The sequence below is a fragment of the Cetorhinus maximus genome, chromosome 10, assembly GCF_964194155.1.
Source record: "Cetorhinus maximus chromosome 10, sCetMax3.hap1.1, whole genome shotgun sequence".
In the NCBI taxonomy this organism is placed as follows: domain Eukaryota; kingdom Metazoa; phylum Chordata; class Chondrichthyes; order Lamniformes; family Cetorhinidae; genus Cetorhinus; species Cetorhinus maximus.
In genome coordinates this window covers 17,638,661-17,652,268 of record NC_135888.1, presented here as the reverse complement: position 1 = coordinate 17,652,268, position 13,608 = coordinate 17,638,661, and the positions used below count along the sequence as shown (strand labels likewise).

Here is a 13,608-nt window from a genome sequence, read left to right as displayed (position 1 = left end):
GATCACAGGAAGAGGGAATTTGGATGGGCCAGACACTCCTGGAGTCACCTGGGTAAATGACCCTGTGGTGTGCACTTGCTGATTCTCCTCCTTATGGGCTGACTCCTTGAGGAGCATTGGAAGCTGGGGTGAGATTGAGCCGCCCCGCACTCCTCTCACTTTGACACTGTTGGAGGCTAACTATGGGGTCAGCAATGGAGTTCAGCCCGTGCAGCAGTGCAGGACCGATGTCCTGGACCAAGGTCTCCATGGTGGCCACCATCCTACCAGTGTTGACCTTGGTGCGTTGGCATACGCTGGCGCTATCACCTCAGACTGACGTTGGACAGGTTCCTCCATCTTTGCAGATCCAGCAACTGAGCTATGACTGAGTCCAGATGCTCCTCATCTAACTCAGACTCAGCAGATTCCTGGCCTCCAGCAGTCCTCTGAGTGCCAGAAACCTGGGAAGTCCCTGCCTCTGCCTGTTGTGGTTCAGACAGTGCAATGTACTGACCAAATTGTGATTCTGAGGCTACTCTAGAATTAGGTCCTACATAGGCATGTGTCTCTGCGGTGGTGGAGGGTGTGGGTAAGCGCTGTGATGGGTCTTCAATTAGGGTGTCATCAGATTCTACTTTCGAGGTGCCTTCTGGGCTTGAGTTGAGGGTTTGGGTCGTGGACCCCCTCTGCTGCTTCCCAGATGTGCATGCAAAAGCAAGGTGAGATAGTGAGTGCATGGCATAGGAATGCGGAACAGGGGGACTGACTCACAGCATGGTTGTCTGATGGATGTTACACTCTGGATCCTCACTTGGTTGAGCATCGACCTGACCGTCAGCACAGGAACGGTCCAGATCATTGCTGGTCAGTTGGATGACTCCATTTTCAAAGTCTGTGAGGACCTTGATGTCAGGCATTCCTCCACCAGTCTGTGACCTCTCCCTTTTGTTGTGTGCCAGCTGGTCCTGCATGAATACAGATGGAGAGAGTGTAAGCAGGATGCCTGCCAGGCCAGATGATAAGGATGCTGGCATGAGAATATGAGACAGATACATGAGGATGAAGTTCTCTCATGGATCACTAATGAACGTTTAACTTCCCTGTCAAAGTATAAAAATAGCATCACCGCCTCCCAACTCAGGGGATTGGTTCCTGCCCAAGTCAAATGTGAAACTACAAATTGGACCATCATTGGTTTAATTCTGTATCTACCAGTAGTAACGAGTGAAACTGGACCATTGCCAATATATCGGGTAGAAAACATAGGATTGATTCGGGACAGTAGTCATATACAATATCACAATACCTATCCATATGCAGTAAATTTAGAAGATTATGTATTAGGAACTCAGCTGGAAGGGTGTAACACATGGAGAGAAGTGATTGTGTGCCCGTATGAGATAATGGGCCACCCTGAAGCAACATGTGGGTTTAATCAAACACAAGTAAATTGTACAATGGAAGCTGTTGGAGCTGATTTGAAGATGACGCAAACTGCATACGTGGGAGAGGGGGAATACTGTGTTACCACTATAGAAAAGGAATATAATTATGGATACGAAAATCCATGCCCTATTCCTGAAACAACCGTTTGTTTTAACCCAGAAACACCTGCTAGAATTGGTGATCAAGAATTGATGAATATTTACCATCACAATATCATAGAAATTAGTGTAAAAGATAGGATGAAGGGACGATTATGGGAGCTTGTGATAAAATTCGGTTATGATGTTCCACAGCTGCCAGAACAATTAAAAGAATTAAGAGAGAGCATTGCTAAATCCCTGAAAGTGTATTTCTGCTCGCAGCAAGGTAATGAGTATATTAATAAAAAGATTGATGATATCAAAATTACCGCATGCGGGGAGGATTTGTGGAGTTGGGGCATGAATGTGAATATTTATCCATGGATTAGGATTATATCACATGTATCGGTCTTTGTTCAATTACTGATCATTCTGTTTCTGCTCATTAACTGCTGTATACAGCAGCGTATAAATAAAATGTATCAACAACTGCCCTCATGAGTAATTGAACTCGAGCTAAGCCCTCCGCAAGTTTTGAATGGGATATAAAAAAAGGATCACTCCAACTGGATAGATGACGAAAATTAGTAATTTTGATTGTAAAATATTGTTGTAATTTGTATTTTAAAGGGTGAAGGCTGTAGGGGTTTTATTTCTGATTTACTCTTGATTTTAAGTCTATAGTGCATATTTTAAGTTATTTTGTATTAAATATTACATTGATCTTAACCCAGCTATGGTTGTGCTTTGATTAATTAAACAATAATAATCAGTAGTGACCTGTTTTCTCAGACCTTGTTTTTTTCATACTGGCCATGCGCAGCTGGTACTTAGACTACAACTTTGTTTTCCATTTTTCAAGCTAGAATACTAAAATAAGTTGTCTTTGTTTATCCTTTTTCTTACTGCATTCAGTGATCTTGGACTACAAGCCAGTAACCTAATTGTGGTCATCAGAAGATGAAGTTTGATTGATGGACGCAACACTTGAAGGATGACAGCTGGGAAGGCACCATCAAAAGATAAGATAATTTGAATATCATTGCACTTTCTGTAATGTTTTTTGAAATGTTTGTCATCTTCCTTTAATTGTATTGAGCACCTCAGAGTGCAACATGATCTACGTAGAAAATTTGAATATCATTGCACTTTCTGTGATGGCCATTTTGAAATGTTTTGTAATGTTCTTTTAGATATTTTATGAACAAAGTATATTTTTGGAAAAAAAAATGTTGCTGCCCCCATCTGGCTGGTGTTCTTCAGAAAGTTCTTACGTATTCATAAATTCCAATCAGTATGTTGAAATCCTTGTATATTCTAATTTGGCAAAAGTATTTTGAAAGTGCCTGTTTACTTTTTCATGGCAAACTTAAAAACTAAGTAACGGACACCTAGCTCACAACTTGTGAAAGCTACTATGATTGTAGTAAAGTTTACACCTTGGAATTATACACTTTCCATGAATATATTCATATATTAGTCTGACTTTTTTGTCAACTACCTTAATGAAGGTATTAATCTGACACAGGTTAATAATACTGTTAAAATAGCAGACAGTCCCTGTCATTTGAGTGTGAAAGTACATTCAGTTGATACCTTTCTAAATTAGTGTTAATAAACAAGCATACCTTCAGTTAGAGAGGCTGCCTTTGAGGGGGCATCAAGAATTATCTTTAGCTTATTCTACAAAACAATGAGAAGGCATATTAATAGCACCGTTTTACAATGCAAGTCCCGTAACACAAAAAAGCAATGGAGCTTAAAATCAGTCACTGCCTGCCTTGGGTAAAATTTTTGAACAGTTCAGTATTGAACTGCAGTGTCTGAACATCTCTAAAACACAAACTGCACGTCAAAAGTTTGAACTTATACTTACAAATCCATTCGTACTACACTTATATGTCTTATGATAGTGAGGGATTAGTTAGGAAGGTTTTCAATTCAGTTTACCAACAGAAAACTAAACAATTTATATTTGTATAGTGCAATGTAGTACAACGCTCTTGGACTATTAACAAGAGGATATCAATTAAAAATATTTTTGACTAAAAGAAAATATTGCGGATGCTGAAAATCTGAAATAAAACAGAACATGCTCGAATACTCAGACGGTCTGGTAGCATCTGTGGAGAGAGAAAAAGAGTTAACATTTCAGGTCAATGACCTTTCAGTTCTGGTGATAAGTGACCTGAAATACTGGGCTTGAATTTTCATTGGGACCAAAAACAGAAGCGGATAGTCATAGAAGTTTGTGGCGCTAGCCTGTGTGCTGTTTCCCCAGGTCCATCCCATCCCAGGCCATTTTCCCATGGCAAGTAGACAACTGACCCAACTAAAAGTCTATTAAGGCCCATTAATGGGCCCTGAAATTGGAAGGTTTCAGCAGCAGATGAGATGAGGTTGGAGTCTAGCCATGTTAGGGAAGTGGAAGTAGGCACTCTTACTGATGGTGCAGATATCTGATCAGAAACTCAACCTCAAACTGAGGCTACTAATGGTCTTAATCAGATTACGACAGCTACCAGGGAAGGAAATGGTGGACAGAGAAGAGAGTTTGTAACAGGGACCAATGACAATGGCTTCAGTCTTTCCAAATTTTATTTGTAGGAAATTTCTGCTCATCCGATATTGGGTGTCAAACAAGCAGCATGACAAACCAGAGGTAGCTGAGGGATGCAAGGAGGTGGTGGTGAGATAGAGCTGAGTGTTGTTGACATATATGTCGAAACTGATGTGTTTTCGGATGATATTGCATCATGGCTCAAATTATGGTCTCGCTCACTCACTTCCTGTAGTAATTATAGTTTTGGGAAATGTTGGACTGTAGCTTTAAGAATAATCCTGTATTGTAAGATCACATGATCTGTGTAAACCAATGTGTTAACAGCGTGGGGAACCTCTACAAGACAGTTCTTCTTTAGTTATGGAGTTTGAGGCACATTGTGTAGTTGCTGCTGCTGTCTTATAAATAAAATGAAATGTTTCCACTAAGAAAAGTTGTCTGAAGATCAACTCTATAACAAACTGGTGACGAGAATGGGATAAATCAGATTCGTTGCTGCACCTTGCCCAGCAATTGTGAGTATCTAAGTTTGTTAAAAATAAAATAAGATATACTCATCCGAAATGCCACAGTTTGGCAGAATCGATCCCTTTGAACCAGCCACAGATAATTGGTCTCAATATATAGAATGTCTTGCATTCTACTTTCGAGCAAACAAAATCACGGGGGAGGAAAAGAGGGGAGTGATTCTACTGAGTATTTGTGGGAACAAGACCTACAGTTTAGTTCGAAGCTTGACAGCCCCTAGTGCCTCAGATTTGAAGTCTTTCAGTGAATTAGTCGATCTAGTTAAGGGACATTTTCAACCCAAGTCCTCAGTCACAATGCAGAGGTTCAGGTTCAATTCATGGAATAGAGCCTGGGGGATACAATTGCTACCTACATGGTGAAATTAAAACAACTAACAGAATATTGTGATTTTGGTGAAACCCTGAATGACATGCTCAGAGATCATTTAGTATGTGGCGTGCAGGAAAACACTATTCAGCAAAGATTGTTGCCTGAAGTGAGTCTTGATTTTAAGAAAGCATTAGAAATAACGCTGGTGATGGAAAGAGCTGTAAGAGATTCAAAAACAATTCAAGGAGCACAAAATGGTGCCGTTCTCATAGTCAGGCGGAAACAGTCAGCTGAAAGTGTTGCGAAAAGCCAGGACTCTGCTGTGAAGCGGGAAACAGCCTCCGCTAACCAAAAAATGAGAGGAAACAGCTTAGCAACTAAATCAAAAACTAATGTTCAGCAACGTGGAAATAATCAGTATTTTAGTGATTGACAATTTAGAAAATTAGAATGCTATTTTTGTCACATAATGAGACAGTGCAAAGCGAGATTTAAACAGGTATGCAAACAACAAACGAAGTCCAATGAAGTATATAGTGTAGAAGAGCCAGAAACAACCAATTCTGACATTTATTCATTACTCAACATGAAAGTTGGGAAGACAGAGGCAATATTTGTTACAGGGCAAGTGAATTGTAAACCCTTAAAAATGGAAGTAGACACGGGTGCTTCCACCACTGTAATGGGAGAACACACTTTCAGATATTTAAATAAAGTGATAAATAATTAAATTTGGAACAAACATCTGCCAAATTGAAAATGTACACAGGCAAAGAAATCCAAACAAAAGCTATCACCAGAGCAACTGTTCATTATAGATACCAAGCTGCCAGTGACGGTATTAGAAGGCAGAAGACCAAGCCTTCTAGGTTGAAAATGGTTGAGGGAAATTAACCATGATTGGCCAATGAGATTTCAAAAGGAAGCTGTAAGAGTTCCTGTCTTGAAAAAGTAGCAAGGCAATGTACTGCAGAAAGAGCCTGGAGAGTCCAAGGACCACAACAGGACGAAAAAGGTGTGTGTACGTATTCAGCAACCTGAAGAACTGAAGACTGTCTTAAACAACGACACGGTAAAACAACAGAAGAAACCTAAAGAGACTCTGCTGAATGATAGAGTTCAAGGTGAAGTGAGTGAGCTTCGCAAATAAAACCCGTTGAAAGACCTTCACACATTACAAGGATCTCTCTGGTCAAAGTTTGTGTCTCTTAAAAATTACGAAGAGAAGCAGGAAGAATTTAACACCTCTCTGATCAAACTGAAGAACCAGCTGGCAGGGAAGATGCAGCAATGTTTACGTTTCCAGGAGGAAGCCAACAGATATAAGAAGGAGACAGAAGAGCTGATGAATTGGCTAAATGAAGCTAGAGGTTTTAAAAGCAAACGTCGTAGAACTTTCCAAGATGTGAGTAGATAACGAAGTCATGGGTAGCTCAACTACTGAACTAAGACAAGTTGAGATTGCATCTGAGAGAAGTCTGGCCAACAGTGAAGTCAAAAAGATGGCCGAGGCTAAATTCTGTGGTAGAAAGAAGACATATAGAAAGAAGATGCAGGATTACTGATAAGGCACCGACTTTAAAAAAATTCATACTGTGTGGGATTCAGCATTTCTCAACATCCTGATTTTGTGAATCGTTCTAGAACTCTGGATCAGAGGCAACCCACGACTGTGCCATTTGTTCACTTGCAACTACTGGGATTACCATTCACGAACACTGGTCAATCACAAGTCAATCGAGTGATACAAGTGCCAGTTCGCACCATTTGCTTACCAGGAGTTCCGACTATGCCTCTTTCTTTTCATCAAGGCGCCATCTTCTGACAATCTGAACCTAATACTTCCCAATTTGGAGGGCAAGGTGGAGAAAAGTCAAGGGAACCAAAAAGTGATTCATGATTTGCATAGTCATGAGCAACAATTTACTGTTGGAGAAGCATAGTATATGTAAAGAATTTTGGTGGAGGACCCAAGTGGTTATCTAGTAAAGTGAGTTCTGTGACCGGACCATTGTCATACCACATGGAAGTGGAGGGTTGGATCACCCGTAAGCATGTGGATCATTTAAGAAAAAGAGAGATACCCCAGCAAAATGATGTTCCATCTGTTACCATTACTGAACCAGTGGTTCCTGATGAAGTTGCTCAACCAAGGACAGACATGCCCGATGTCTCTGTCAGAGTGGAAGATCATGAGCTGCATGTGCCTAATGAGGTACCTGATGTTAATGCGGTTCCAGAGAATGTGTTTCCCACAAAAGAATCTGAAATCGTGGAATTGCAACGTTCCACATGGATCAGGAAACCACCTAAAAGACTGAACTTGTAATTTCAAGACCTGTGTAAATATTGCAATGTCATGAGAGAAATATCCTTGTAAATACATAATGTGCAGAAAAGTTAAAGGGGGAGGAATGTAGTAATTACAGTTTCGGGAAATGTTGAACTGTAGCTTTAAGAGTAATCCTGTGTTGTAAGATCACATGATCTGTGTAAACCAATGTGTTATTAGCGTGGGGAACCTCTAGTAGAGAGTTCTTCTTTAGTTTGATGCACATGTGTAGTTGCTGTGGCTGTCTTGTAAGTAAAGTTAAATGTGTCCACTAAGAAAAGTTGTCTGAAGATCAATTCTATAACACTTCCCAAACCCTATCCTGCCCACTGTCTTTGGACACAGCTAAAAGCAGCAACCCAATTGATGTAGTATGCCACCTGCAGATTAGTCTTACTGAGAAAAAACTACTAATGCTAGAAATCTAAAATTATTGGTAATGCACAGCAAGTCTGTCAGCTTCTGAAAAGAGTAAATAAAGACATTAGTTCTGGATAAAGATGCCAGCCTTTTGATGAAGGACCTTTGTCTGAAATGCTAATTAGTTTCAACACTTTTCTAATGCTGACGGATTTGCCGTACATTCCAAGCACTTGCTGTTTTGATTTTGGGCCAGGTCTACCACATCTCTCTAAGGGCGTCAATTATAGAGTGGCATTTACAGAATATTAGGAGTCCCGTTGGAATAATTACTGAGCAAAGAGAAAAGGAAATATAGGGCAGGGTTTTTGGGTTGTCGGGCAGATGTGGTGGATGGGCTGAGGAGCGGCCGGGAAACGGCCCGCCGCCCGCGATTGGCCCCCGCCCGCGATTTCACGCTGACTGGTCAAGAAACGCGCGCTGAAAGGCCCAGCACTGCCGGGGTCGGGGCGGGAGGAGGGTGAGCGCTGAAGTCTGTGCGGGCAGGGAGGTGTGCGCAATGGAAGCTCCTTGAAAGCAGAGAGCTGCCTCGGGGAACTGAAGAATTTCAAGCAATGAAATAAAGATTTGGAAACGCAGGAAAAAGTGTCCACACATCAGACTCCCTCAAATGAACATAGATTATAAAAATTCTGTCAAAACATTCTTATTTTAAAAAAATTAATATCGGAAACCTTATCCCACCCGTGGATAGGGCAGCAAAAAACATTAATGGCCTTAATGGGCCTCTTAATGTTCGGCAGGTGCGCTGCTGACTCTTGCATGAGCCCGCTGACCGAAATATCGCGTGAGTGCATGATGAAGTTGGGATGCTCGCCTGGCGTCATCGCGCGCCCTTTTACACCCGATCGATTCGGGCGCGCGTCCGTCTGCGGGGCATAAAATTCTGCCCCTAGAATTATTTTCCCAATAACCTTATTATTTCTGTCACGATTACACGATTCTTACACGATTAAAGAGTTCACATACCGGTTTATAGATTTCAATTACAGCAAAACATTTACTGATGGCAGTACTGAATTCGTGCAGCTCCTTTTCTGACACGGAAGGGTAATTATGAACTATTTTCAGCTGTTTTTGGTAGAATCTCATGTATCTGTGTGTAGAATAAAAACCAAGTTAAAACAGGTTACAGCTTCACATGAAAGCAAAATAATCAGGATACTGGAAACCTGAACTAAAAACAGAAAGTGCTGGAAATACTCAGCAGGTCAGGCAGCGTTTGTGGAGCGAGGAACTGAGTTACACTTCAGGTTGATGATATTTCATTAAAGCAGCAACGCATGGTTGCAACGAACTTATTAAAATGAATATGGTACAAATATAATGCATCTATTTTATAGTGAAACTTGTTCACTTCGACAAAAGTTCAATTTGATGAATCAGAGAAAGCACCCACTCTACCCACTGTTGCTCCCCCTTGCCTCCAAGAAAACGTTCCTTAAAATAGAAATCCAATCCTCTTTTGGACCTGTTGCAGCTTCAAGTCGGGTTTCCCTGCCACCTGACCCAGATTTCTCCATTTTAAAGAGGCCTTTGTATGCCTGCAGCAAAGGCCTGATGCGCTTCCTGAAACTAGTGAGTTAAAATATTGAGCAGCATGAGCACAGTGTCAAGCTGGAGGGTAGGGCACTATCTCTGGTTTACCAACATCCACCATCCGGGGTCCCACCACTACATATTGTACTCGAGGGGGGGCAGGATGGGGCTAAAATTGGCTGTCAAATAAAAAAATTGCAAGTCGCAATCTAGTTATTGAAAAAGGGTAAGAACGGCAAGAGCAGTTAGGGCTGACAGGAAAACTGTGATAGACTCATGGGACCAGCCCTGTGCAAATTGGAGAACATTTCCCAAAAACAAGTAAACAGGGTGAGTTTCAACACAGCAACTGAAATAGAAATGCACGGAGAGGAGTGCGAGCCAAAAAGCACTTTACTCATGAGAGAGTGCGAGTGGGATTTAATGGGCCTGATGGGGGAGGGGGGTCTTGCCCACTGGTTGGAGATCCAGTGGGGAACCCCCGTCAATTCTGCAGGGGTGGCCCAACGGATTTAAGCGTCCATCAGGCACTTAACAGGCTACCATTGGGCCTTCCCTGGGATTGTGGGTTCCGGGTACATAAATCCTGACTGATGAGAGCTGCCAGCCAATCAGAGGTTGGCAGCTCCTCATTACAATCAGTGCCACTGGGAACACTGGCAGCTGCCAGTAATGCACCCACCAGAGGTCCAGGGTCAACAAGGGGCCCCAGGTCAAAGGTGAGTGAGGGTGGGATGGGAGTCACAGGGAGGATGTCACGGGGAGGGAATCGCAGGAGATGGGGAGGCAGGGTAGTCGGAAGCATGGGCCGGGGGGGTTGTCAGGCATTGAGTGGCTGACAACAACTGACCCCCCCACCCTCCAAGAGGTTGCTGGAAAATCCATAGGGCAACCTTCAGGAGGCATGGGAGAAGCACATGGTTCTCATTTAATCCCTGAGCCACCACTAAATTGCAGTGGACTCTGGGATAACTGGTGTCAGTTGTCTCATCAATGAGCCTAATTGATATTCCGCCAATGGCAGGTAGGTTTCCCGCACTGAATCCTTCCTGCCCAAACTTAATTGGGGACAGTTTTCCCAACGTCGAGAATCTGACGTGCATACTCCTGTCCAATTCTCCCGGACCCCCAGAGATCCTGCCTGCTCTGGCGGGCTCAATTAAATTTTACCCTGTGTTTCAACCATGGAGATAATATATTCTTATAAATTTATGGAATTGTTATTAAAAGAGCTTAATACCCAGGTATATTGAAAAAAATATCCCAAGAAAAACACTGCACAAATGTGTTATGGGGTGAATGGAAGGGGGTGGAGTGGGGGGGTGGGGGGGTGGTTGGCTTGCAATTTTCACAGAGCAAATAATTCTCCATGCTCAAATTCCCCACTGTAGCAATTGTAGTTTGGATAAATGTAGGACTGTAGCTTTAAGAATAATCCTGTGTTGTAAGATCACATGATCTGTGTAAACCAACGTGTCAGCAACGTGGGGAACCTCCAGTAGCGTGTTCTTCTTTAGTTATGGAGTCTGACGCACACGTGTAGTTGCTGCTGCTGTCTTGTAAATAAAGTTAAATGTGTCCACTAAGAAAAGTTGCCTGGGAGATCAACTCTATTAAACCCACTCATTGGAAATATAGTGATTTATTGAAACGGATGGCTAGAGAGTGGAATAACTGGTACACCAGCCAGAAACAGCAACCGACAAGAAGGGAATTTTAATATTTGCGAGTCAATATGAAGGATTGTTCCTATTGAAGTACTGATCAGCACTGCTTTCCCTATGTATCAGAACAATTGGTTAACTGGCAGGGATCTTAGCATGGTCTCAGAACCTGCCATTTCAGGTGAAGAACATTAAATTCGTCGAGAGAGCTCACAAAAAGAAAAGCAGAGAAGCTTATCTTTAAAAAAAAGCCTTGCAAAATCAAATTACTTGCCCTTTTACAATCCCATCCAGCAGGCTAAAGGCCTTCTTAAGGTCCGACTTCAGTTCCTCTTCTGTGTTTCTCTGTCTTAGTTGGTCAATAAGCAGATCTAGATTTGCTTCCTTTGCCTGATAAAAGATTTATATTTTTAATAGAAACACAAATGCATGAACTTTGGTATAAAATGTTTGATGAGTGAAAATCTGAAAGCTTTCTTTTTGTATGGGAAACAAAAGAAAAAGTGTGCTAATTAAGCATGGTCAATAGATATTACCCACAACCCTTTTAAACATGATTCTGTTCGTGTCATTAAATCTTGGAATATTGCCAATTTTTAGTATGCCAAGACATCAAGAAAACAACTAGTTACTTTAATTAAATGCATTTGTGACACACTGATGCAAAAGCCACAACTCCAATTCGAATCTTAGATAAGATTTCACTTAGAGAAAATGCTACTGAAAATTCTCTTCCACCTTTCTGAAGCACATAATCAGTACTTGATCTAGCTGGCTTGTCACCATTTTCATGTGCCTCTCTGTACACCCTTCTATTTATGTTACAAGGTGCATTTTACTGTACCAGTACGACCAGAAAACAATTTAGATGCTTCTGGCAGCTTTCCTTTTTCCAGTGGCTGAGCAAAGCCTGCCCAGAGAGTCACCAAAGAAACATTAGGGCCAGCTTTAACTCCCTCTGCCCAGCAGGAGCAAGGTGGTGGCAAACTTGAAGCAGATCAGTCACATACTGAACAGATATGGCAGATAGTGAAATTTGAATTCAATAAAAATCTGGAATTAAAAGTCTAATGATAACCATGAAACCATTGACGATTGTTGTAAAAACCCACCTGGTTCACTAATGTTGCTTAGGGAAGGAAGTCAGCTGTCCTTACCTGGTCTGGCCTGCATGTGACTCCAGACCCACAGCAATGTGGTTGACTCTTAACTGCCCTCTGAACAAGGGCAATTAGGGATGGGCAATAAATGCTGGCCTAGCCAGTAACGCCCACATCCCATGAATGAATAAGAAAAAAAGTTACAGCACTGCTCTGACTGCCACCATCTTGGGTAAGGTTCTACAGAGGTTGACTGGGTTATCTAACTATACCCAAAGTCACTTGTAATATGCAAATCAAAGTCCTATGATGTGCATGGGACCCTGGTTGCAATTTTGAGGTACAAATGGGCAGACTGTGCATGGCTTATACTCTACCCATCTTTCCTGGGCCTGAATCAATTGTCTTTAAAGGTGCTATTGAAGACAACTCACAAAACAACCCAGGAAATGTTACAATTTTTGTATCGCTCATCCACTTCCCACTAGAGCCAGCAAAAAAACACACTGTAAGCCACTGTCAGTCGCTATGAAGTCACCATAAGTCTTTCTTTTCCCTAACCCCAATTGTCATCCATTTCAGTGTGGGAACTAGCTGTTTTCCCATCCTCACAGAACTAGCTAGCCCCACTGAGGAACCTGCAGTTTGCAAGCGCCAGGTAAACTAGGTCACGGCCTCAAAATGGCTTTTGCAGGCAAGAAGCTGTGCTTATTTATTTGCCAATCAGGAATCAAGCAGAATAACTAACATCCATAAATGAGAAGATAATCTTACTATGGCACTCAGATGACATGATAAATAATGAGAATGGAGCTTAATCAGTTTATGGCCAGGATTTTACGGCTCCGCTGTGGCGTGTCTCCCCCCCGGCAGATGCAGTGAGCCATTTATATCTCCATTTAGTTCGGCGAGACCATAATATCCTGCAGGGCGGGAGGGCCATAAAATCCTAGTCTATAAGTGCCCCGACATGAAACTACTGCCTTGAAATTACTCCCAATCATCACTTAATTTTCAGGATTGTATTTTGTGGAGTAGTTAAGGGCAGTTCTTAAATGCTGGTGGTTGGATAATTCCATGGAAGGTGGTGCCCACATGAAGGATTGAAGATAATAATTGGAACCATTTATACTGGCCTTGCTGTTAATTAATTCCACACTATGGGCAGAATCTCCCCAACAACATTACAGGTGTACCTACACCACAGGGACTGCAGCAGTTCAAAAAGGTAGCTCACCACCAACGTCTCAAGGGCAATTAGGGATGGGGAATAAATTTTGGCCAGCCAGTGACGCCCACATCCTGCAAATGAATAAAAAAAAAGATTTGCACAAAGTGCGGTAGCAGGTGGGAAAAAGGACGTTTGAGCAGCAGGCTGCAATGGCGGCTTTTTGCATCGTATTGTCCCATTCCCAGCGCATGCCGCTTCTTTAACAATGCATCCCTGGGAAACATGCCATTTATCTGGCGGGGCGGCCTCTAAATCGCCGGCTCTACCGTCACCTCAGGCCTTCAGTGATCCGGGCACCTCTCTCGGGTGCCTATTGGATACTGTGGCGACCTGCCATGAAGTCTTCTACCCCTGTTCTGGGCATAGACCAGCAAGAAAGGTCACCAATCCAGCATGCGAGGTGGTGGCAGC

At 42.3% G+C, this 13,608-nt stretch overlaps 1 protein-coding gene across 1 annotated transcript in view; it reads right to left on the bottom strand.

Annotated features, from left to right (window-relative positions):
• The window catches only part of ccdc180 (coiled-coil domain containing 180), a 154,095-nt gene that overhangs the window by 87,259 nt on the left and 53,228 nt on the right, over positions 1 to 13,608 (bottom strand). The window contains exons 15-17 of the mRNA XM_078551273.1: positions 11,141 to 11,256; positions 8,633 to 8,759; positions 3,137 to 3,191 (exon numbers count right to left, since the gene is read on the bottom strand). Of these exons, the coding sequence (XP_078407399.1) occupies positions 3,137 to 3,191; positions 8,633 to 8,759; positions 11,141 to 11,256 (298 nt within the window). The remainder of the gene's footprint in view (positions 1 to 3,136; positions 3,192 to 8,632; positions 8,760 to 11,140; positions 11,257 to 13,608) is intronic.